The sequence below is a fragment of the Gymnoscopelus microlampas genome, assembly GCF_963454915.1.
Source record: "Gymnoscopelus microlampas genome assembly, chromosome: 7".
In the NCBI taxonomy this organism is placed as follows: domain Eukaryota; kingdom Metazoa; phylum Chordata; class Actinopteri; order Myctophiformes; family Myctophidae; genus Gymnoscopelus; species Gymnoscopelus microlampas.
In genome coordinates, this window is record NC_139944.1 from 12,883,017 (window position 1) to 12,909,157 (window position 26,141).

A 26,141-nucleotide genomic window follows, 5' to 3' on the forward strand; every position below is an offset into this window, starting at 1 on the left:
TGGACCCTTACAGGCCCGTAACTCTGAGAGTATACAAATGGAACTAAGTGTGTCCGGAAGGGTCCATTTTGTTCCATTTGTACGCTCTAAAGAGTTGTGGGCTCCTTGAAATTACAGAAAAGTTTGAGAACCACTGGGAAAGTGCTAATAGCTTGATGCTAATAGTATTCTCAGGCTTACTTTGACACCAGCTAAACCTCTCTCCCCTGTTATGCCTGGCAGAGTTGGACCTGGAAGACCCTACGACACAGTTGAAACAAAGTCAAACAATATATGAAAAATTCACATCCATTTTTGCTCCAGTATTAATGTATTAAAGTTTTCTTTTCTTTCCTTATTTTACAGGATTAATCTGTATTCACCCTCGTAGGCATGGTGAAAGTAACAGAATTTTGTCATGACTCACCTTATCTCCTTTTGGTCCCACGGGCCCGGCCACACTCTGCATGGGGAGCGAAAAGGGAGAAATATAATATCCAGTTCCATTTATGTGTTGTCCTTGTATGGTCAAAGACAGAAATGTGAAGTTTGCAAAGAACAATAAACACAACGCGTCACAGTTGCGACGCGTTGTGGGCTTGTAGATCGTCTATGTTCACCATGCGACCCCGTCGTACAACAAAGCATAAATCCAGTGGTGTAACTCAATACATTTACTCAAGTACTGTACTTAAGTAAAATTTTTAGGTAGTTTTACTTAACTCGAGTATTTCCAATTTTCTATACTTTTACTTCTACTCCACTGCATCTCAGAGGCAAATATTGTACTTTTACTCCACTAAAATGATTCAAAAAAGTTAGTTACTACTTTGTAGATATTAATTATTATGTTATAAAACATACATGAACCACTTTAGCCCAATTTTATAGATAGGCTATTTGAAAATAGCCGATCTACAAGCTCACAACGCGTCGCTTGTAGATCTGCTATTCTCAAACATTTTAGTACTTTAAGTACATTTTGATGCCAATACCTTTGTACTTTTACTCAAGTAACATTTTGAACACAGGCCTTTTACTTGTAACAGAGTATTTTTATATTGTGGTATTGCCACTGTTACTAAAGTAAAACATCTGAGCACTTCTTCTACCACTGCATGAATCAGGCATAGGAAGGCACAACCATTTGTCTTGCCATGCAGCAGTGTTGCGTGCTAACTTGCCCAGGCTTCAGTGGTCAGTGTAAGCCAGAAGCAACAGCCCTCATGAACAGCCAAACATCCATCCATGCTTGGATGCTTATTACTGCAGGGTAACCACTGCGCATAGCCAGTGGTGGAAGAAGTATACTCAGATTTGTAAAACTTGCAATACCACCATATCAAAAATACTCTGTTACAAGCAAAAGGCCTGTGTTCAAAATTGTGTTAGAGTAAAAGTACAAAAGTATTAGCATCAAAATATACTTAAGTACCAAAGTACTGTTTCAACATTTGTCAAACCTTTGAGAAAATAACAGATCCCCAGGCTTACAACGCTTCGCTTTGAAAAAATGGGAATACTCAAGTAAAGGAAAAGCACCTCAACATTGTACTTAAAGGACGACTTCACCCATTTTCAACCTATCTTCATATAATTGGTCCTGACGAATGATCTTCTTCATGTCGTGTCCACAAGAAAGTCGGTTACAAGGCTTGGCTAGATGTGGTTCAGCTACAGCTGAACACATTGCTGTCATTTCTTATTGCTCATGATAAAATGGTAAAAAAAAAAATCCTACTCGGTCTATGTCTCATGGAAGGACTGTGGACACTTCAGAACCAGCCTACCAGTGACATCATCGTTAGGCAGGCAAGATTAAAAAAAAGAAATTATTAACGCGAGAACTATGGCTTCCATTATAGAATGCTAACTTTCCAGGAATAGAAATACTTCAGTTTCTATTCACTTGGATTCCCCATCGATGATGTCACTGGTAGGCAGGTTTCTGAACTGTCCCCAGCCCTCCTCAGAGACACAGACAGAGAGTAGACAAAAACTGTACCATATTATAATGAGCATTAGTGAGGAGGACCAATTATATGAAGATGGGTTGAAAATGGGTGAAGTCGTCCTTTAAGTACAGTACTGGAGTAAATGTACTTTAGTTACTTTCCACCACTGCTTATAACGTTTCACTTCAATATTTTGCTCAACAGATAATGCCTGATTAATACTTGCGTAAATTGGCTATTTTTGCTGCAAGACATCGGCATGCAACTAAGTATATATATCACCTTTTAGAGCAGTGGTTCTCAACCTGGGGGTCGCGACCCCCAGGGGGGTCGCCAAATAATTTGGGGGGGGTCACCAGATTTTTTGGTGAATTTGAAAAAAAAAAAAAAAGATTTTTTTTTTTTTTTTTTTAACAAAAGATTTTTTTATGTTATCATTAATTCATGTTTTATCATTTAATTTACTCAATTTACCCACTTTTTGCAAAAATATTTTGATAATAAACAATTATCAAATAACCTATTATAATTAAATAACCTTCGCGCGCGCGAACGGGACCGCGCGCGTGCACGCGGGGGGTCGCGGGAAATAATATCATTATTTTGGGGGTCGCGGCCTGAAAAGGTTGAGAACCCCTGTTTTAGAGTACTGTATATTAATGACTGCACAGGCAGTACACAACACACACACACACACACACACACACACACACACACACACACACACACACACACACACACACACACACACACACACACACACACACACACACACACACACACACACACACACACACACACACACACACACACACACACACAGGTAGGTAATGTTCTTACCTTTCCAGGAGGGCCGCTATCTCCCTGTTCGCCTTTGAAGCCCGCCAGGCCTGGAGGTCCAGCAATACCCTGAGGAGCATGAACAATCATGACTTTGATGGGTTTTGTGATATAGTCGCTGTCAAGGTAGTACAAGGCAGAAACCTTGTAGAAACCTTGTACTTCCAAAACCGTTCCTTTTTTATTATTAAAAAACAGACATACTGGAGGGCAGGGGTCTTCAACGTTTTTCAGACCAAGGACCCCTTAGCTGAGAGAGAGATGAAGCAGGGACCCCCACTACTACGTGTTGTATAAAATTGTGTTTCAGATGAAACCTTTTCATAGATACAGTAGCTTCATAAGACTTGTGTAGCGTTGTGTTGGATTCATGTTCATGTGCATTTTGTAAGAGTTTCTATCACACAAATATTTGGTGGCCCCTCTGTAGTGTATAATTAATGGGGATATGGGATGGGAACCTCCAAGCATCAGACACAAATGTGAAATGGTTAGGCTATGGAATAGGCTTGGGAAGATGTCTGATGATTTGTTTTTTATTTTTCTAAATAAGTTACTATGTGACGTTCACAAAATTAGATGTACAATGTTTTCCAGATATAAAGAAAAATGGTGTAGTGATATATGGTCACTTATTTGTTTTAGCCCTTGCTCATTTGATTTTGCTGTTTGTCTTCTCATCTGTTTAAGAAAGTAGGTAGCTGATATATTGCACTTTTACTTTAGCGCTTTACTTAACACTCTTGGTTGCCTGTTTTAGCAGAAAATGCACTGAAGACTTCTGGTGATTAGTAGTTTCGTTCTCTACCTATGTTGAATGCACTTATTGTAAGTCGCTTTGGATAAAAGCGTCTGCTACTGTAAATGACTGTAATGTAATGTAATGGTATAAACCTAAGTTGCGAACTTATTGTCTCATAAAGGACAGGTACACTGTAGAACCGTATGTGAGGTATAATTTAAGCAAAAGACAACGATCTCTCTGTGCACAAATATGCTCAGGAACATTACCATTAGCTCTGGAGACTGGCAGGTTTAATGCCACTCCAGAGGAAGAGAGATACTGTTTGTTTTGTGAACTTGGTGAAATTGAAAATGAGGTTCACTTTTTGTTTTATTGCTCTAAATATGATGATATAAGAGAGGTATTTGTTAGTAAGATGTCTTCTATTTGTGGAAATTTCCGTGAGTTAGAGGATTATGAAAAACTTGAGATATGTTTTGTTAAAGGAGCTTTTGTTGTGGCTTATTTTATTTGTCAAGCTTGGGAGAGAAGACAGAACACTCTGTATCATTCTGAGATGTAATTGAATGTATTATGTGAATATATTGTAAAACATGTTGTAAAGCGTAAAACGGTGTCTTATAAACCCATGAGGGTTGGGCACTTTGTGTGCAGGACACAGAAATAAAAGTATCTATATCTATATATAGTAACTCTCAGTCCTGGACCCCCTGTTGAAGACCCCTGCAGTAGAGCACATACTGTACTGTACATACATACACATTTCAATTTTATTTGTGCAGTTTTCTGTTTCCAAGAAGTGAATGTGATATCATTTATTGATGTTTTTGGTGTCTCATAATAAAGGGATGGGTCTTAAGACAAGAAATCATTCATTCATTCATAGACAAAAATAAAAACACACTGAACACACTCACCTGTTTTCCTGGTAAACCAGGTATCCCATCTTTCCCAGGTGCACCGTCTCTTCCAGGGATCCCAGGTTTACCACCTTCACCCTGAGGATCGGCACACAAATCTATTTGATCTCTAGAACTATTCCACCTTGTGAACTTGAAGTCATATCCAAGCCACATGTTAACCCATTAAGTTGTCTGAAAATACTTGTGTTTCTATATCAGTGGTGCTCAAACTTTTTCATGTCAAGGACCCCCAAAATGATATATATATTTGGCCGCAGACCCCCATCTCAAAATATATTGTTCCAGGGACCCCCAGAAGCAAAGATTTGAGTTACAAATGTTCGCTTAAAAATATATATATTCAAAGATTTGCACAAATTTGCACGATTTTTCAAAGATAGCAGATCTACAAGCTTGTAGCGCGGCACTCTGTGCTTGTATATCTCAAGCTTGTATATCTGCTATTTTTGAATAGCCAAATAAATCAAAAATGACACAGATGCGTTCCCGGTCTTAATGGGTTAAGTCATTTATAGTTATTATAAGTTATTATAACTTTTCTTTTCTTTTTTTTTAATAACTTTCGAGCATCATGATCGTACGACAATATAAACATTAGCCCTTGTACTTGGATGTGAGAGGACTGCAGGTTGACAAATAAGTAGCTGCTCCTTTGATTTACCAAGATAATTCACCCTTATAAACAATATAACAATAATAAATTGCGTTTATAAATGCACTCAAACATAAATTGTTCAAATCAAAAATCAAAATGAACAGAAGCCCCAATAAGTGAAATAATAACTCTTCATTAATGGCTAAAGGTGCCTCTTGAAATAAAAGTATTAGCACTGGAATACAAAATGCATGTGGATATGATCATGTTTTAGATTGCATTAAATTCAGTCATTGGGGGAAAAGAATATTCTTTTCTCTCGCTTTAATATTTTAAGCTCTTGTCAGATCAAAGTGCCCATGGGCAAAAAAGCTAAATGTTCCACCCCTTCAGTGACAACCTGGAAATACAGCATGTCTCTTTCTGCTCCTTGGCGCTCTTCAGCATATTGCAGTCTTCATCACATATTGAATTTGTAGTGCATGAAGCACACCGCAGCTAATTTGATGCATAGCGTGAAATTTAAGTATGCTTTTCCAACGCGCTAACTAGTATAGACAATCAACATGGGACATTAGCACTGCAGCTAGAGTAGTTAGTGAGGGTCATGGTATAAACCTCCACTGATACGCCTGTTTAATAGAGCAGGAGATTCCATTTTCAACAACTGTATGAGCGCCAGTACAATCATTGTGTGGTAAATAAATCAGTTTTGTACTATACTCACCACCTGCCCTGATAGTCCTGTTGGGCCCTGTGGACCCTAAAATAAAAATAAAAACACACATACCGGTGATGGGGGTAATATCAATACACCGGGAGAATTCCAAAGAATATCATGATGAAGTTAGATGAAGCAGTTTATCCCATGGGAGAAGCTTATGATTTACACTTACAACAGCTCCAGGAGGTCCCGGGGGTCCTGGCAGCCCTGTGCTCCCTTGAGCACCAGGAACACCCTGAGGAGAGATGGGATATAATAGTCCTTTAGTATTTGATTTGATTTGGCACAATATAAGACAATACAAAAGATTACAGAGAAAATAAAAGACGCAAGGTAGAGACAGCAAAGCCGGAAAGGGCTTATTCAAGGCCTCCACGTACATATATAACACAACATTCACATTAAAATAACTGACTAGCATAGCAGCGATAAAGGTCAATAACAAAAACTGAATTATAGAAAAGGAAAGGAAGAGTATAGTAATACATCTAAAAGAAAAAACAGCAGGACTGCTGAACAGCTCTGTTGTATGGGCTTCTGTGTGCACAGCCTATGAATGAGTGCTCCTTAGTGCTCATTTATCTCAGAGGGCACTTTATTACACCTGGCAGCAATCTAGTGCAAATCAGCACAAAGTGCAGTGCAAGTGTTATTGCTAGACACGGTTGTCATTTTCACGCCCAGCACCTGTGGTGCGGAAGTACCAAATTACCCATCTGTACGCCCATGGTCTTAAAATAAGGTGTAGTGGGGCAGATGGTTGGCATATTGCTATCTTAGGTGGAGTGAGAAACGTCAGAAAGCGTTTGTCTGGCACAGTCCCCCAGCACAGAATTTGACCATAAAGAGCACATTAGATAGTAGATTGACCTACTGTATAGGTGGATTTCGCAACGCTCACACACTGCTAGCGACCAAAATCCATCCGTATTCAACACATCACTCAAATGGTACAGTAGATGACATTGCGGAGAGACTCAGCATTGAGGTTTAAATAACAATTACTGATCTGGGACAGAGATTATCCATTGCATCGGCAGTGAGTGCCTGGTAGCTCCAATCAATTTGCCATGCTGGGAGGCACCGAAAAATACATCGATTTTGTGGTTAGAAGTGGAAGATGAAAGATTTTTAAACCACTTGATTTTGCTTTTATTCATCATTATTCCTATCAATAGGAATAGGGTGAGGAGAGAGGGAGAAAAGGAAATCTACAGTACGTTTACAGTATTGATGATAGAAAACATGTTCAAAGACCTCACGTCAATTTCATGAACAAATAGGCTTCTGGTTTTCTTTCTCTTTGTGTTACCTTGCACCAGATATACGTCTAAATAGGCTGTGAAAATGGTCCCTACATCAGAGTTAAATTATCACTCAGGATTTTGCACAATAGCAAGTATCCTTGAATCAACTAAAACATCTCAAGAAAGCTCACAGCAGCCTTACCTGGACACCAACCCCTGGCGATCCTTGGTTACCCTGTAAAACACACATTCAGCTATTTCAGGACTCTACAAGAGCATTCAAACAAATGCATATCGTTCAGCCAATACATGCAACATAGGTATTGTGGGTATCTGATTGTGAGTAATGTATATTGTATTATACGCACCTTCACGCCAGGTGGACCTGGAGGCCCATTGGTGCCAAGTGGGCCCTGAAGTTTCAACAAATATCATCAATATACATATTCACAGGCATTTCTGGTTGTTATGCATTGCTGTATGTAATCGCTTATAACTTGTGTGCACATATGTGTGAGCAGGGTTGGGGAAGGTTACTTTTGAAATGTAATTAACTAGAGTTTCGGGGGGCTACGCCCCCCTCAACCCCAGCCGCGCACGGGGCCCAGCGGAAATCAGCGGGGCCCAGCCGAAATCGCCGGAGTAAAACTGTCCAAAAGGAAAAAAAAAAAAAAAAAATTTGGGGAAAAATGTTAATATTTATTTTTTACATTGTGGTCCGCGGACCCCCTGGTGGTCCGCCGACCCCCTGTGAGTGTTGGGACCCCCGGGGACCCCCCTGGAACATGGCGGCCCCCTTCGGCGGTTGTGTGTATCGCGACGCATTGAGAGCTTGTAGATCGGCTATGTTCAATCGATTGCAACCTTTATTGTGAAGGAACGACCGGAAGTGCTAAGCTATTCAATTCCGTGTGACATAACACTCTGAATCCGTCGGGCGGCCCGGCGATCTTGGTGAGCATGCGCAGTGCTGATGCAACTTACATACAGACAGACAAACATTCTGGCGCATGACTGCGCATGACTGTAGATTCCAATTGTAAGGTAGATGACTGATTACACTCCTAAAATTGATTACTTCTTCAACAAACATTTGACTTAATTACGTTTTAAAGAAATATTTTAAAGCAGGATAACACAAATTTAAAAACTGAATGGGAAAGGATGTTTCTATACTCTGCAGCTAACATGTGGAATGGGTTGCATGAAAGAGTTGCCTTCAAGCATCAAATTGATTAACTCTATGATTGGCTTTACGTCAAAGATGTGTATACCATATCGTCTCCAAAAAAAAGGTCCAAAACTGTTACTTTTCAGGATTCAAATCATATAGCAAATCAACAAGCTCAAGTCAAAACGCGTCGCTTCACGCCGCATTTAGAGCTTGCAGATCTGCTACTTTTTATGATGCTGCAGTATCATCAAAAACGGTGTTCATTTACGAAAAAACACAAAGAGTTTCTGCACAACAGCAATGATAGACAGTATTTGTAAGGCAATTTTTCAAATATTAATACGCATTTTTTTTTAAATATAGCTTTTTACTGTATTTATTCCCTTCTGCTTACTCCCCTCCATCCATTTACTGTACATCAATATGACCATAATGGAAATACATCTCTCTGACTTTTTTTGTGTCATCTTTTTGACTACTGTGTGCAATTGAAGGTTTTGTATGTCTTTTACGGTCAATAAAAAAGTAAATCAATCACAAATCAACCCCATTAAGAACAGCCCCTAACAGACAGGTGGTGTTTAATGTCAATGAATGAATGAATGAATATTTTGGAAATATCATTGTTGATATTACAATTACGGTGCTTTCTTTTTCTTTCTTTTTTTTACTGTTGAAAGATACAGTATCTGAGTGTAACCCTTTTGTAACATCTTGATTAGTTACTGTAATTTAACACATCGGGTGCCAAACATGGTCTGAACCGTGTGTTTACATAGTGGCGGTTCCAAAGCTTCGGTGCCGAACACGGTCTGAACCGTGATTTCAGTCTTTTTGTTTTTTTCGTTTTTCTCCGCGCGGGCGGGGCTAGAGCAGCTCTGGGAGCACCCATTGTAATCCTGCGAAGGAAGTGCCAGATCGCTCACCGGAAACACATTTTTTTCCCCCATCCGCTTCCTGTCTATTTCCTACTTTGAAACGCCTATATCTCCGAATCTGTTTCCTGTGGGGAAAACTGGTCATGCGCGATGCGCGACCCCCCTCCCCCCCCCCCCCCCCCCCCCCCCCCCGTTGTAACCCGCGAGGGGAATGTTATGGTTCCAGGCAGTAGCCAGGCTCATGGCAGAACATGAATCGATGCTTTTTTTTTGCGTGGATTTGCTTGTAACGCACGCGGAAACTTTAAACAGCAAAGCGCAGTCAATGGGGAGAATGCTGGCACCCACGGTAAGTTGTTATGAAAAAATGCTGGCACCCGATGTGTTAATAATCACATTTTCTTGTATTTGTAACCAATAATACTTAAATTCATTTTGTAGGTTAATTATGTAACTCCATTTCGTTGCTGTCGGGCAGAAACCTTGTGTTGTATTTATATTATTTTCGTAAATTAATGCCCTACTCCATCATACAAGTTTCACACAAAAGTAGTGAAAATAGCCCCAAAAAAATTGCTAAAAAATGATATGAAAATAGTGAAAATAGCTGTTGGCTATTTTCACATTTTTTATATAATTTTTTAAATAGTGATAAAAAAGAAACGGTTTTAGACATACAAGGTTTCCACCCGACAGAGACTATTTGTAACATGCGTGCTACCCTACTTACAGTTGGTCCTCTCACTCCAGGCTCCCCGGGGTTTCCCTGTAAACACAACACAGTTATGCTATATTCATATATTCTCTCACATATTCACGTACAGTACTTACACTACCTATGCACTAACACTGCCTATTGTACGCACCTAGCACACATGCCTACAAACGCACACAAAGACATATATTGCAATTTACAACATATTCATACGTAAATATGTTTCTGTAAATCATCATGGCTAACAGTATACCTATGCACTAACACTGCCTTTTGTATGCACTAGCACACATGCCTACAAACACACACAAAGACATATATTGGAATTTACAACATATTTATAATTATATGTAAATATGTTTCTGTAAATCATCAAGGCTCAATTTCTTTTAGACATGAACCAGAAATACACATGCACACATATACACAGTAAAGTCCTCAGTGTGTTCATTTATGCATTTGTAACTCAGAGTATACAAATGTAAGCAAATAGTAAAATGTGTACCCCATATCTGTTACCTCTTGTGCTGCACCTTAATTACTGCACCTGCTGCTATTTAGTTTTTACCTCACCTTATTGCTGCACCTTATGTCTAACCTCATGTACACATACCTGCTACTTTTAGCATCTTACTGTATGTCTAACCTCATGTACAGTACATACCGGCTACGTTTATCATCTTATGTCTACCTCATGTACATACCTGCTACTCTTTTATGCTATATATATATAGCACTTAGATTTTTCTTTTGACCCGTTTCTTTCCTGTGTTTATCTCCTTGGTCTTCTTCTCTCTGTCCTCCTCCCCCCTTTTCCTGAAAACTATGAATGATGGAGCTTACACGGAAACTAATTTCACCCACTTCTTTACATCTGTTAAACTGTGATGTGAAAATAAAGTTTAGAAATTCTGAAATAGTCCATTTGGTTATATGTGTACACTCAGAGTTAAATGAACACTCAGAACATTACAGCGTACACACAAAGTAACAAAAATGTAAATACACAACACAAACACAAGGGACCAACATGATAAGCACTGAGCGAGGGATACACTATATGGGCCTATGTCCACACTACTGACAGCAGGCACAGCCATGCATGAGAAGCAAGATTTAAGCGAACAGACAGTACATTTTGGAGCCGAGACCTTTAGTATTCCCACCACTGAAGAGTATTACGTGCTCCTGGCTATAGTCTTACAGCTCTCGAATGTCAGCTCATTTCTTTTCATCTATCCAACAAATCTGTGCTGTTTTACGTATTAAAAATTCAACTCATCCTGCCTCTGACACGGCTGCTTTGGGAACAGGTGGTGCGGATTAATATTTCATGAGGAATCTATCAAGGGCTTGACTCTTATCCGCACACCGCGGCTCTCCTCGGGATGTTAATTTGAGAAATAAATGCAGACCGTGCCTGCAGGGCACGGCTGTGTGTGTGTGTGTGTGTGTGTGTGTGCGTGCGTGTGTTCGTTCGTGTGTGTGTTCGTCCGTGTGTGTATGTGTGTGTGCGTGTGTGTGTATGTGTGTGTGTGTGTGTGATGCAATGTTAAAAATGTGGAGAGGAACATCGTTGGAGCCCAGCTGACTCATTGCTCTGTTCTAATATAAAGTGGCCACGGTCTCAAGTCTCATGCAATGCCAGCCATCAGCAGAGAGAACCTACCGGTCTGCCTAGAACTCCAGGAAACCCAGGCAGGCCCTAGAGAAATGATAAGAGATAGTGTGTGGGGGGGGGGACAGAAATAAAGGAGGACGGACAGACAGACAGACAGACAGGTGGTGGGGGTACAGGAAGGAACACACATACAAAAGGAGAAACAGACGTGGGGAGAAAGGGTGAGAGGAGAGGAGACAGTGGAAGGAGTTAGCGGGCAAGGTTGCAAAAGGTTTCTTTCTATAAGGGTCTATGTAGCCTCAGCACAAGGTTTGGGGGGAAAAAAGAGAGCTCCGTGGGTTTAGCGCTTGCAGCAATGGTGTCCTCCGGCAGGCCGAGGGGCCGTGGGGGAGGGGAGGCTGCTGCCTTTCCGGGGTTACAAGTTACTCACAGGGTGGCCTGGAGGAGCAGCTGGCCCTCTTGGACCCTGCTCCGACATGCAGGGAGGAAAACACAAGAGCATGAGGACTGCTGAGGAGGTGCTTATCGTTTCCTCTCCTCCTCCTCACCCCTTAATCCATTCAATCAGAGTTTTTCTGAAAACCGTACGTCGCTATGATATCAGCGGCTCGCAAGCTTTTTCATGTCAAGGACCGTCCAAAATTATATGTATTTGCGTTGTGGACCCCCATCTCAAAATATTTTGTTCCAGGGACCCCCATGAAGCAAAGATTTGAGTTACAAATGTTCGCTTTAAAAATTGTATATTAGATAGATTTGCGTAAATGTTCATGATTTTTCAAAAATAGCAGATCTACAAGCTCATAGCGCGGCACCGAGTGCCGCGCTATGAGCTTGTATATCTGCTATTTTTGAATAGCCAAATAATGGCTACATCTAAAACCTAAAATGACACATGCATTCTCGGATTGAATGGGTTAAGCTTAATTCATACTTTGTCGTAGGATGGGTGTTGCAGTATAAATTAACCACATGGACCCCAGCATCCTATTTTGGGGAGAACATTCTGCGAAAAATAACAATTCTACCAGCTAGGGAAACAAATAGAGCATTAAGTATAGAGCCCTGGGGTACTCCAGTCAACAAAGTATAGGGTTCAAAATGGTTAAACTCTCATTCCTGATACAATCAATTCCGTCTCGCTTTCTTCAAGGTTTAGTTTCTGAAGGGGGTAAACTGGGAGTCCTCAGTACAGTATGTCCTTTGAGAGGAATCCTGCTGATGAGATGCTTTCAAAAAGTCAATAGTTATAGCTGTACAGTACTTTAATGCATGGATGCATGAGCATAGCTAAATGGTATAAAATTGCGTCAACATAGAAATGTACAATCAATCAATTTATAAAAAATGCACACATAGGTTATAAAACATTTACAGAATGCTAGAACGCAGTTCTACATCAGGGGTTATTCATTAAATACATCGAGATTTCTGCTAAATCTGTAGCTTTTTAAGTAGGAGTGATTCTTAATGGTCTTAACCCATTAAGACCGGGAACGCATCTGGGTTTCATTTTTAGGCTATTCAAAAATAGCAGATCTACAAGCTCATAGCGCGGCACCGAGTGCCGCGCTATGAGCTTGTAGATCTGCTATTTTTGAAAAATCGTTAACATTTGAGGCAAAATCTTGGATTATATATTTTTTAAAGCAAACATTTGTAAAATATTTAGTTACTTTTTTATGATCTTTCATGATTTAAAAAAAATAGCAGATCTACAAGCTCATATTGTATATTTGCTATTTTTGAATAGCCCAATGAAATCTAAAAATGACACACAGATGCGTTCCCGGTCTTAAAGAGTTAACGTATTGCAGTGTCGCAGAGTGCATAGAAAACATTTTCAACCATAATATCGCAATATTAATATCTTGAGGAAGCACGAACGAGGCCAGTCTCCAACCCTCCACTTACCGGCTTCCCGTCCTGACCAGGTTTACCCGGTTCTCCTGATAAACCCTGAAATGACAAAACAATTGCTTCTTTGATAAGATGCTTCAATTGCATTATTAGTTTGTCTTGAGAATCCAGTGGCAGTACACGACCGGTACATTTTTATAGGAACGGTACCGACTTCAAACCCAAAGTGAAACGGATACAATTCATTAAAGCTTTTCACATTACAGCAGGGGGTCTTCAACGTTTTCAGCCCAAGGACCCCCTCTCTGAGAGAGAGATGAAGCAGGGACCCCCACCATATATTGCATACAATTGTGTTGCAGATTAGAGCTTTTCAGAGATGTTGGATTCCCGTTAATGTGTATTTTCAGACATTTAACGACTTAAACCGTCAATACTTAGTAAACTTTCACTCTGTACTTGGTCTGTTCTTTTCCCCCCCTCTCTTTACCGAAAATAGCCGATCTACAGCGCGAGGCATTAGGAGCTTGTAGATCGGCTATTTTTGGCTAAAGTTGTCCTTAGAATAGGCATGCTAGGGTTCAAGGGCTTAATGTAAAAAACAATGATGCTATCACACACATATTTGGTGGACCCCCTGTAGTCCTCTGAGGACCACCTGCTGAAAACCCCTGCATTACAGTTATGAACGATGACACACAATCTACAAGTTCGGTTCACCTCTGAGCCGTCGCGTCCTTTTTCTCCGGCCACTCCCCTGTCTCCCTTTTCAGCGCGAGGCCCCACAAACCCCTGCAATGCACAGAAGTCAGAAGTCAAGTTTGCATATAGTGAGAAAATAAAAGAACGTTAATTTCTGCTCTGTTTAGAGAGAATAAAATCCTCACCCGTTCTCCCTTGGCTCCTGGATCTCCCGGAGCACACGGTTCTCCCTTGGGTCCTGGCAAACCTCTGGTACCAGGCATACCAGTCAGGACTGCTGGGGATTCTCCCTGAATGTAACAAGACAAGCATCTTTAAACCCCATGTCTGTACTAGATTAAACCCATTAAGACCTGGAACGCATCTGTGTCTCTTTAGATTTCTTTGGCTATTCAAAAATAGCAGATATACAAGCTCATAGCGCGGCACCGAGTGCCGTGCTATGAGCTTGTAGATCTGCTATTTTTGAAAAAAAAAAATGAAAACATTTTTTGTTTTTTTCAAAAAACTGTTAGGAAACTGTTTAGAAAACATCTTTTGAATCGGCCTCAGGTCTTAATGGGTTAATGGGACACGTGGAAGGATTGACTGTGTGAGGTTTCAGGACATTTATAAGTACTTACCTTTGGACCAGGAGGGCCAACTGGTCCTGATAATCCTGCTTTCCCCTGAGAAACAAGCCGTTTTCAGTTATTTTTATTAATGAATGCACGTTTGGTCACGTGACGAGAGTATGATGTTGAGTTGCATAATATATGACGCCATTGTCAGTACTCACAGATTCTCCTTTGTCTCCCTTCTCTCCTCTATCCCCCTAAGAAGATACAGAGACATATGATGTAAGCATGAGAAATGCATGACTCCCCAGTTAATAGCCTTCGTAAAAGGATCGTAGGGAAACATTGATATGTGGTCTAACGTCGCAGATAAGCTTAAGGGCTTGGTTTAAGTGTTGTACACAGTGTTGTGACCTTGCACAGGTATAGGCATGGTGTTTGGCCCTTGCATTTCGAGACATTGTTGGTCCTGGGAGGGGTGGGTGGGTTTATTATTATTATTATTATTTTATTTAACCATCTGTGTTGTTTTGAAGTTGTGTATGTGTTTGTAACTTGTTTTTGTTGAAAATGTATTAATTTAAACATAATTATATTGCTGATATGATAATAAAAACAATTGCCAACAAAAAAAAAATAAAAGGATCGTAGGGAGAGTATATATATATATATATATATATATATATATATATATATATATATATTTTTTTTTTTTTTTTTTTTTTTTTTTTTCCCTAGCGCTAAAGGTTTTCTAGCGTTAAAGGTGCTGTGTACAAAGTTTTTACTCCTACTGTAGGTTACCACATTGATGTAAAAAAGAATGCAGACTCTGTAAAGGACCTGTGTCAGACCAGTGTCCTTGGCGTTGTTCATCATTGCACAGGCTTGGGGGGGCTTGGGGTGGATATTAGCATTTCCCAAGCTTATTCATTACTTTGGGCAGCTTGTTCTTGTATCTCATTGTCCACTGAGAAAAGCGATTTAGTAGTCTACTGCCACTGGCCTTATTTATGGCTGTGGAGACACTTACCACGTGGCATCATCTGAAACAGTCCATGGTTTGGGTGACTATGATTTTTTGGGGGGGGGATTTATTTTTGACCCACTCCTTGGGGGTATTTTTTTGTCACTGTATATTTGCACATACGTAAGTGAAATGTGTCCTCTCTTTGTCCTCTGCATTTTACCCATCCTATAATCCCTATAGGAGAATTGAGCAGCCATTGTGCGGCGCTCTGGGAGCAATTAGGGGTTAAGAGTCTTGCTCAGGGACACACATCGACACATTGCTGGCCTGGTTTGGAATCGTACCTGGGACAACCAGGGGCTCTGGCTCCCCCCAGGCGGGCTCACTAACCACAGGCTATGGCCATAGCCAGCAATGTTTTTTTTACATCAAATGTTTTGATCTTTTGATGATTCTGCAAGCTTCGCCGTCGCAGCATTCATTGTATAAGTCTTGCATGGGACGAAGATCACATCCACTGATGCGCTCGGAGGCCTGCACTGCACGACCTTTTGTATTGCCTTGCGGTTGAGGTCAGTACAGCAGGGTTGATTTTGACAGCAAATTTTGATTTAGTTTTAGTCATAGTCTTTTGAATAAAATTCCATTTAGTCTTAGTCATATTTTAGTCGTCTGATTATTTTCGTTTTTGTCTAGTTTTAGTCGACTAAATATCATTAGATTATAGTCGACTAAATCTGCAGTTGATTTAGTCGACTAAAATGTATTTTGGCGGTGCCTTGACGGCGTCGTAATGGCTGATTTTACACTTGGTTGCATGCTGAAAATAGCCGATCTACAAGCACACAACGTGTCGCGTCACGTTGTGAGCTTGTAGATCTGCTATTTTCAGAGCGCAACACCTGAGCGCAACCAAACATAAAATGACTTGTCTTAGTGGATCTCTTCTCCACTCGTCACTCCCTAACAGTTTAGTCTAGTTTTCATTTGTTGACGAAATTGTCAATATATTTAGTCTTAGTTTTAGCCACCATAGCTTAGTTTTTATTTCGTTTTTATGTAGCTTTCGTCCGTGAAAAAAAAGGTAGTCGAGTTTTTGTTTTTTTGTCATAGTTTTAGTCGACAAAATCAACACTGCAGTACAGTTCCCATACCAGGCTGTGAAGCAGCCAGTCAGGATGCTATTGGTGGTCTTTATTATGCTCTCTCTTCCTCACCTTATCGCCTGGTCGTCCAACCTCTCCTAGTTCCCCGGCTCTCCCGGGAACGCCCGGTATCCCGGGCTTGCCCGGCTCTCCGGCCTGCCCGGAAGGTCCCTCTGGTCCTCGCTCTCCAATAGCCCTTCCCGTAGGCCCGGTTTGCCCCATAGGCCCACGGTCACCCTGGTCTCCCTTACCACCCCTTTCCCCTGTTGTCCCACGACCACCCTGGGGCACAAATGAGAACGAAGCAGGATAATTAAGGTTAACGTATGCAATTCATGCATTACGTAATACACATTATGCATAGATATATCAATAGGCTCTACGCACATCAGCCATATTGTGAAGACATTCACAGGTGTTAACAATGATACTAATGAAGGCTGTTCCATTCTGGTCAAACAGAGTCAGGGTGCTGATAGTGTGCATGTTGGCTCACTGGTAACACTTCTACACCAGTGGGTCTAAAATTTGGGTCCAGGGACCCTCATGGTTCCTTGAGGGGTTTCCAAATGGCCCCTTGCGGGTGTGTAACTCTGAGAGTGTACAAATGGAACCAAATGGACCCCGTAAGGGTCCATTTGGTTCCATTTGTACACTCTCAGAGTTATAGGGGTCGTGGAAATTGAAAAATCTGTGAACCACTGTGCTACACTAAATGTAGTCTCGCGTGGCCAGACTGTTGCCTCCCACAATTTACAAATGTTTCCGGCATACAGTCTGGGACTCGGAAGCTCTGATAATGCGTAAGGGGAAAGCGGATGCCCCTCCCCTACCCACGTCCGTTTCAGCATTGTGCAGTGGCGCAAAGGAGTCCGACTGGAATCAACGAATCTCATAAACATCGTTTATGTCTACTAGTGTCTTCTTTCACAGTTTTTTCGGCGTTAATTCCATGATACCTTTCTCAGTTTTCTGTGATAAACAATCCTCGCACAAATAACATGAATCTACCGCTCCTATGACTATGCTTCCGCCTCGGTTCTGTTTCCACTAGGACTACAAGTCCGCGGGCACCGCGTCGTGATTGGTCGAATGTCTTTCCGGTCTGAACAACTTCCGTTACACAGTTTTCGGGAAGTGGAGTTCCAGACTCTATATAGCATTCAGAGATTGTGGAATAGTAGTCTGGTGACGCGAGACTACACTAAATGGAACAGAGCCTTCATTAGTATCATTGGTAACACCTGTGAAGGAAGTGATAATATGGCTGCTGTGCATAGAGCCTATTAAATGTCACCATTTGTACTTATGGAGATCTTTGTATAGTCTCCAATGTCTCATTTTTTTGCAGTAAGCCTCCCAAGTACTTACATCTGCCCCAGATGGTCCTCGTTGTCCCGCCTCACCCTTGTCTCCGCGTCCACCTTTCTCTGCCTTCTGCACTACCACTGGTACATCCTTCTTGTCCACCACCAGCTTCAGGTCAGAAAGCTACATGGCATCAGAAAACACTTAATAATATTCACTTGAAAGGGCTGGTCAATTTCCTTTCTTGCAGAAAAAGGTTTACTTCAACATCTTCAAATATTTGACAATATACTTGTGTGCAATTAGAAAAATGTGATGTAATGTCTTCAAGGGCTCCTAACAAATGTTGGCGTGAAATAAACCCTAACACTATTTGAATTTGAACTACAGTATGTGTTGTCTATTCACAGAAGTATGTTTGAGAGGTAATGTACTGTAACTGAACATTTGCAATATGTCCACCAAGATGGGTAATTTTTTTCCTGAGTGCAGTGTATGTTTTGAATTGTTTACAAGGAGAGCGCCGTGTTTTTGGAAACACCAGCAGCGAGGGGTGGCGCTGAGCATTTATTTTTGCACTGGCGCATTCATGTGTGGTGCTTTTCTCTGTTTGAAGCTGCTGAAGCTTAAGCTGAAATATTTTCAACTCAGTGGACACAGCACCTTAGTCTGCTGACAGTGTTGCCATGTCTGCTTTATTATAAGCGACTTTGGGCTTCTCTTTCTGTGAAGTAGCAGGTGTTTTTTTGGGCTTCTTTCTAAAGTGTAGTTGCTTATTTGGGCTTGTTTCCTAATGTTGTTTAAACCACTGGTTCTTAAACATTTTACATTTTGTGCCAAGGACACCCGTGCCAGGGATTTGTGTTGTTAAAATGTAAAAAAAAAATGTTCCAACTTAATTTTTTTCCCACAAGATGTGTATTTTTCCATTTGAAAATAGCAGATCTACAAGCTCACAACGCGTCACAACGCTTGTAGATCGGCTATTTTCAAATAGCCGTAGCCTAGTCGCTTCTTTTGGGCACGACAAGTTGTGAGCTTGTAGATCGGCTATTTTCGAATAGCCGTAGCCTAGTCGCTTCTTTTGGGCACGACACGTTGTGAGCTTGTAGATCGGCTATTTTCGAATAGCCGTAGCCTAGTCGCTTCTTTTGGGCACGACGCGTTGTGAGCTTGTAGATCGGCTATTTTCGAATAGCCGTAGCCTAGTCGCTTCTTTTGGGCTCGTTTTCAAAGACCTGGTTGCTAATTTCCCTCGCAAAATCTGGCAACGCTTGTCTGCTGATTGAATAAGTGTTTCTAATCAGCCATGCTTTCCTGCACACCCATTCCCACAACAAGGCAGTCCAATTTAAATGTCTCCCTCCTTCACTCGATCACTGCTACTCCAACCCTGCTACACATGCTGCTGGCAAAGCTTTGCCTCCACCAACCACCCAAGCCTCCTCATTTCTACTTCAGAATCTTGCGGGGCACAAAGATTTGACTGAAACTCAACGTTTTGCATAGCTTTCAAATCAAACTGAATTCAGTGTCTTGCTTATAAGCTTGCTCACGTACAGTATACCCAGTGAGGGATTATGCGTTGCATTCCCTGATTGAGTTTAAGATGCTGCATGGCTAATTCAGGGATCATTTCAACCACTTGAAACCCCAGCATCCACATTCTGGGGGTAACATTGTCCCAAAGTAGCCGATCTACAAGATCATAGATCGGCAATTTTGTACAAGGAAATTTGGTGTAGAGAGAAAATCACACCCTGTGTGAAGGAAGCGGTGCCTTTGGGGCGGGCCTTAACTCATTTCAGTTCGTCCCTATTGGTGGTCTGAGTCCACTTACCAAATTTGTACTTGGTAGCATGCTGCAAACTGGAATAATGGCTGTTTAAAGCCCAGCCAATGGGCAGACAGAGGGGGCAGGGCTTAAGTAATGACAGTTAGTCCCTATTGCTGCCTTTAGTCCATGTACAAAATTTGTACTCCATAGCATGCTGCGAACTTGAGTTATGGCTGTTTGAAGGCCAGCCAATGGGAAGACAGAGGGGGCGGGGCTTCAGCAATTCATGCTGCTCCCTGTTGGTGGTCTAAGTCCACATACCAAATGTGGACTTGGTGGCATGCTGCAAACTGGAGTTATAGCTGTTTAAAATCCCGTGCTCATCCCGTGCTCATACGGGGGCTGGGGGTCCCTGGACCCCTCTTTGATAACGTCATCAATTCATGCTCGTCCCTATTGGTGGTCTAAGTCCACATACCAAATTTGGACTTGGTGGCATGCTGCAAACTGAAGTTATAGCTCTTTGCTTCTTTGCCGTGCTCATCCCGTGCTCATCCGGACACACGGACATACGGACAAAGCCACGTATAGAGCGGTTGGCACCGCTAAAAATGCAGTCCAATACAGTTGCAACTCAGGTCTGTTTTACTAAGAATAGAGGGTTTAAGTGGTTAAAAGCAACGCCATGGAGTGTTCCTGACTGAATTTAATTTAATTTATGATAATAAAAAAAGCATTTCATGAGAACAATCCATGGGAGCTGAAGCGTGAAGAGTATCTACGTTAGACCTGAGTGGATGATTCCTGAATAGTTCAATTTACAATTATATATTTTTTTTCACCATATCGCTGGGCCAAAGTAAAATGCATCAGCCACAGCCAGTGTTGCCAGATTCTGTGAGAGAAACAAGCAACCAGGTCTAGGAAAACCAGCCCAAAAGAAGCGACTATGGGCCGCATGAGCACTTTAACATATACATCAGCTATTTGAAAATAGCCGATCTACAAGCTCGGCTATTTTCAATTAAAATCTTGCGGGGAAATTATAATAAGCAGATCTGGCAACCCTGACTATGACTAAGAAGCCCATGACACTGAGTGCTTACATCTACAGTAGTATCTATCTACACTATAATTGACCAAATCTCTGTCTGCGTGTCTGAGAAAGAAGCACAAATCATCCGTGTGTTCGGGAGATTGCATGCTTCGGTTTCCCCGATTGGCCAACTCAGAGCGTCGGCTTAACCGATTGGCCGAGCTTTGCGTAACATTTGTGCCGCATGGCCAATATAAATCATACCGACATGCATGGCCCCGAGTAGGCCCGGTGCCCGAATGGCGCCGTCCTAGATATTAATCATATAATCATACATTATTCAATCTCATGAACATATATTCTGAGAAACCAGACATGTAGACATGTTCCGTCCATAAGAGCCCTGATGTTACAAAATCTGCCATTTGAGATTTATGACTGCGTGCAGTGGTGGAAAAAGTACTCAAATGTTTTACAAATGTCGTGATGCGACGCGTTGTGAGCTTGTAGATCGGCTATTTTCAAATAACCAAGGTATAAAATAGGGCTAAAGTGGTTAATGTATGTTTTATATAATATAATAATTCATATCGGCAAAGTAACAAGTACGTTTTCAAATAATTGTAGTGGAGTAAAAGTACAATATTTGCCTCTGAGATGTAGTGGAGTAGAAGTAAAAGTATAGACAATTGGAAATACTCCAGAAAGTAAAAGTACCTCAAAATTGTACTTGAGTACAGTACTTGAGTAAATGTACTTTGTTACTTTACACCACTGACTGCGTGTCCCACATACCTGAACACCAAGGATGGCCAGGGCCTTCTGTACATCCTGAGGACATGAAGGAGGACAAGAGAACAGTGTCAGTGGAGGTGAAGAACTTCAACATTCAAGTTTTCATTCATTCAACCTTTATTTAAGATTAATTTTATTGATTTTATTTAAGAGATCAATTGAGGGAGACCCTCATTTACAATGATGCCGAGATTACACACATACTGTATAAATAACATAACAGTAACAAGAAAAAACAATAAAGTTGACACAAACAGTTAAAACAATTGCATGTTAACATCAATCAGTTAAAACAGTTGCATACAGGTAAGACACGGTTATTATATAGATTCCTAAAAAGGCCAATAGATACTAGGGTATTCAATTTAAGCTCTTGTTGCAAGAGGTTCCAAGACTCACCCACACATTCAATCACACCCACTCATTCAACTGCACACTAGGTATTTGTTGTTTGTCATGTCTTATGTTTGATTATTATGTTTAACTTGATTATTATGTTTAACTACTTGTTTATTATTATTTTTTAGGTGAGAACCCTTTATAAGCCCTTTATGGGTTTCTTTTTCTCACCTGCACTTATTTCTGTATTGTTTTTTAATAATGTTACCTTTGTAATGTTTATTATTGTGCGAATAAATAAATCAAAAAAATCAAATCAAATCACCAAAGCTGAAAGCAGCCTTTCCCTGTTCCGAATTGGCAAAAGGAACCAGCAGGATTAGCCAATCGCTGGAGCGGGTTAGAATGTGATTAGGTTTCAGACGTAGCATGGATGAGATATAAGGTGGTAATTTTCCAACCAGGGCTTTATAAATAAAAAGATGCCAATGACTATTGCGTCTCTCAGTCAGAGAAGACCAGCCCACCTTATCATACAAGGCACAATGATGGGTGTTGTAGCTATCACCAGTAATAAATCTCAGAGCTGAGTGGTAAACTGTGTCCAGAGGCTTGAGTGGAGGCGGCTGCATGACGGTAGATTATATCTCCGTAGTCCAGTACCGATAGAAATGTGGCTTCAATAATCCTTTTCCTACAGAGCATGGGGAAACTGGTTTTATTCCTATATAGGCAGCCAATCTTTTGACGGAGTTTTACAACGAGGTTATTTATGTGATGTTTGAAATTAAGCTTGTCGTCCAGCCATATACCAAGGTATTTATATTCTGTGACCTTTTCTATTGATGATCCATTGGTGGTGGTGATAATGAGATTGGAGTGGTCTATGTGTTTGGATTTGGAGAAGACCATGAATTTGGTTTTATTGTCGTTAAGTGTTAATTTGAGACTGGTAAAGGAGTGTTGTAGGGAGTTAAAGGAGAGTTGTAATTTTTCTATGGCCAAAAAAGGGGAGTCAGCGGTACAGTATAACATTGTGTCGTCAGCATAGAGATGGATTTGACAGCCACATAGTGAGGAAACAATTTCATTAATATATATAGTGAACAGGACAGGGCCTAGAATGGATCCCTGTGGTACGCCGGATTTAACCGGCAGGAAACCAGACTGCATGTATACTGTCATTGTTCCTGTGTGTCTGTCCTCGAAAAGGTGAGCAGCAGCGGCAAAGTGTTGATTAAATGCTGTACAGATTTCATTTGGTCCAGAAACCATAGAACCATCAATTTTCACACTTGGGGGGAGAGGGGTGGTGGACTTTTTATTTCCAACAGCCTTCCAGAATTTGGTTGGATCTGAGTAGGAGTCTGTAATTAAGTCCAGGTAGTAAGTAGATTTGTCCGCTCTTACTGCAGCTGTACATTTATTTCTTAAGCATCTAAATGATGTCCAATGTGTCTGGTCCCCAGTACGCCTGGCTAATAACCAGGCTTTATTCCTGTCCTTAACCCATTAAGACCTGAGGCGATTCTTTAAAAAAAATCTAAATCATAACAGTTTTTGAAAAAAAAAAAAAAAAAAAAAGTTTTCAAGATTTTTCAAAAATAGCAGATCTACAAGCTCATAGCACGCGGTGCCGCGCTATGAGCTTGTATATCTGCTATTTTTGAATAGCCAAAGACATCTAAAGTGACACAGATGCGTTCCAGGTATCAATGGGTTAAAAAGAGCTGACAGGTCTGGGGAGAACCAAGGGCTTAGTCTATTTTTTTATTCTGACCTTTTTTAAGGGTGCATGTTTGTTGACAATGGGGAGAAAGGATTTCTGGAAATGTTCCAGAGCTAATTCAGTGTCTGGGATAGCTGAGGTGTAGTGGATATCACTATAAAATAAATCATAAAAAAATGCTTGTTCATTAAAAGATTTAAAATGTCTCTTGGTGATTATTCGTGACTGTGTTCTTTTTTGTTTAGTGCTTCTGACACATGCTATTGGGCAATGATCGCTGATGCCCTGTTCAAAAACACCAGCAGCAGTGATTTTATCCTCTCTGTTACAGAGAATCAAATCAATCAAAGTTGATCTGGTGATATCTTTCTTATTTGGTCTTGTACAATCTTTAATGAATTGTGTTAAGTTAAGGTTATTACAGATATCTTTTAATTTGTCAGATACTGGAGCTTGCCAGTTCCAATTAAGATCACCTAAAACTAGAAGTTCTGTGTTAGAGAATTTAGCCATTCATTGAGCTAATTTATCTAGAGCAGAGGGGTCTGCAGAGGGAGGTCTGTACACACCTACTACTGTAATAGAGTCATTAGATCCTATATTTATTTTTAAAGCAAGAGTTTCAAGGCAAGATGGGATAGCAGTAGTATGCGTGGGGGAATGACAGGGAATTGGGTTTTTACATAAATGGCGACTCCACCTGCCCTTCCAGATCTGTCCTTCCTGAACAAGTTAAAACCACTCAGAGCTACCTCAGAGTCATTGGTAGACTTCTTCAACCAGGTTTCAGGTGGTCTAACCTATATGGGCAAAGTAAGCTTCTGATATTTAAGCCCATTTCTGGATTTAAATGAGTGGGGGTTGTTAATAACATTTGGCATGGGCAGGGAGTCAGGATGTTCAAGAGGTGTGGGGCATGGCGGGATTGATATTAGATTTAGTGATACTACAGAACGTGTGAGGTATTTATTATTCAACCTGGGAGTAATCCTAACTGGAATAGGATGTGTTGGACTTGGTACAGCGATTTGGGAGTGCAATTTTACCCCCGACCAGTGGGGGGGCGTTGATGAGCTGAGGTGGAGAGCAGTGGCGGGCTGGTTGACCTGAGGTGACCGAGGTAGAGCCTGTTGAATGTTGCTTGCTAGAGCTTGAGAGCCCGAGAGGTTGGGATGCGAACCGTCTCTTTTAAAAAAGGGCACACGGTTCCAGAAGAGATTAAAATGATCAATGTAGCCTAGCTTGTGGACTCTGCACACTGATTGTAGCCAGGTGTGGAGGTAGAGAATTCTACTGAAGCGGCCGCCTGCACCGCGGGGCAGTGGGGGGATGGGGCCAGAGAAGAGGGTTGGGATCCCGGATTGTTTAATGACTCCGAAGAGGGCTTCGAAGTCTTTTTTCGTTCTTTCTGACTCCTGCCGTGATGTTTCATTACAACCAATGTGGACTATCAGACGCTTAATGGTGGATGGGAGAGACGGTAACAACTCTTGGAGTGATTTCTGAACGATATTTACCGTGGCGCCAGGGAGGCAGATGGTGGTTGCATAAAAAAAACGCACATTTCTGATTATGGAATCACCGATTATCAGTGTGGTGGGAAAAAAAAGTGGAACGAGGTGGATGAATGGTTCCAGAGGACGCCGGTGCCGGAGGCGTGATAGTGATATGCACCGACTTTCTGCCAAGACCCGCCCCAGACCCGGAAAAGTCGCGCTGTGATTGGCCAGTGGTCACTTTGAGTGACAGTTGGGGCAAACGCAGTCCCCACAACATCATTTACTATTCTGTGCCTATCGGTACATAACTCGGACGTCATGGTCCAAAACTATACTTTATTAGCCAAAAAAAAGTTGCCTGCGGTTGTCGGAAAAAGAGTGCCCCCAGCGGGATTCGATCTCGAGCCTCAGGGTCGGCGGTCTAACGCCTAGTGAGGCACGCCACGAGACCAGATGCAATACTAGGCTTTTGGTCTGTATTAAGACTGTAAACGCCCCCACCGTTCCCTCTGGGGGCGGAGTCCTTGTTTTCTCGTTTTTGTATTCAGCCAATCGCAGGGCGGCAGGGCAGGGTTTGGTCGAATGTCGCTGTACGACAATATTGCGCGCGCCGGAGGCACTGCACCAGGACAGGGGGTAGAAGATGGCTGAGTGGACCCAGTGGGCGTCGGTGCTGCTTTCTCAGCACCAGGCTTGAGGGGAGGGGGACCCCCGGCCTGTCTGTTTACAGCCGATAGCAACATTGTTCGTCGAGCAGAGGGGGGGCTGTTCCCTTTGCCTAGTACCCAATTCACAGGTGGCCTGTGCGGCCGCTGGCACCCGGCACGGAACCGAGTCGGGGGGACAGAATATGTCTAGCTGAAGGATAGCTGACTCTTCACACCTCGCCTCCAGGTCGTGATCTGACTGTCTTACCACTGCTGTTCCTGGTTTGCCCGGCGCGCCGTCCTCCCCAGGGTCACCCTGTCAACAAACAACGCAGCATTCTCAGTATGTCAGCTCTAAACACACAGAACCGTGGGCTATTACGG

General features: G+C 41.7%; 1 protein-coding gene across 1 annotated transcript in view; it reads right to left on the reverse strand.

Annotated features, from left to right (window-relative positions):
• The window catches only part of col7a1 (collagen, type VII, alpha 1), a 142,207-nt gene that overhangs the window by 22,269 nt on the left and 93,797 nt on the right, over window positions 1-26,141 (reverse strand). The window contains exons 71-89 of the mRNA XM_084061142.1: window positions 26,026-26,073; window positions 21,544-21,579; window positions 17,999-18,118; window positions 16,700-16,909; window positions 14,737-14,772; window positions 14,582-14,626; window positions 14,144-14,248; window positions 13,977-14,048; window positions 13,311-13,355; window positions 11,827-11,862; window positions 9,791-9,826; window positions 7,377-7,421; window positions 7,211-7,243; window positions 5,934-5,996; window positions 5,765-5,800; window positions 4,437-4,517; window positions 2,775-2,843; window positions 407-442; window positions 181-240 (exon numbers count right to left, since the gene is read on the reverse strand). Of these exons, the coding sequence (XP_083917268.1) occupies window positions 181-240; window positions 407-442; window positions 2,775-2,843; window positions 4,437-4,517; window positions 5,765-5,800; window positions 5,934-5,996; window positions 7,211-7,243; window positions 7,377-7,421; window positions 9,791-9,826; window positions 11,827-11,862; window positions 13,311-13,355; window positions 13,977-14,048; window positions 14,144-14,248; window positions 14,582-14,626; window positions 14,737-14,772; window positions 16,700-16,909; window positions 17,999-18,118; window positions 21,544-21,579; window positions 26,026-26,073 (1,212 nt within the window). The remainder of the gene's footprint in view (window positions 1-180; window positions 241-406; window positions 443-2,774; window positions 2,844-4,436; window positions 4,518-5,764; window positions 5,801-5,933; window positions 5,997-7,210; window positions 7,244-7,376; window positions 7,422-9,790; window positions 9,827-11,826; window positions 11,863-13,310; window positions 13,356-13,976; window positions 14,049-14,143; window positions 14,249-14,581; window positions 14,627-14,736; window positions 14,773-16,699; window positions 16,910-17,998; window positions 18,119-21,543; window positions 21,580-26,025; window positions 26,074-26,141) is intronic.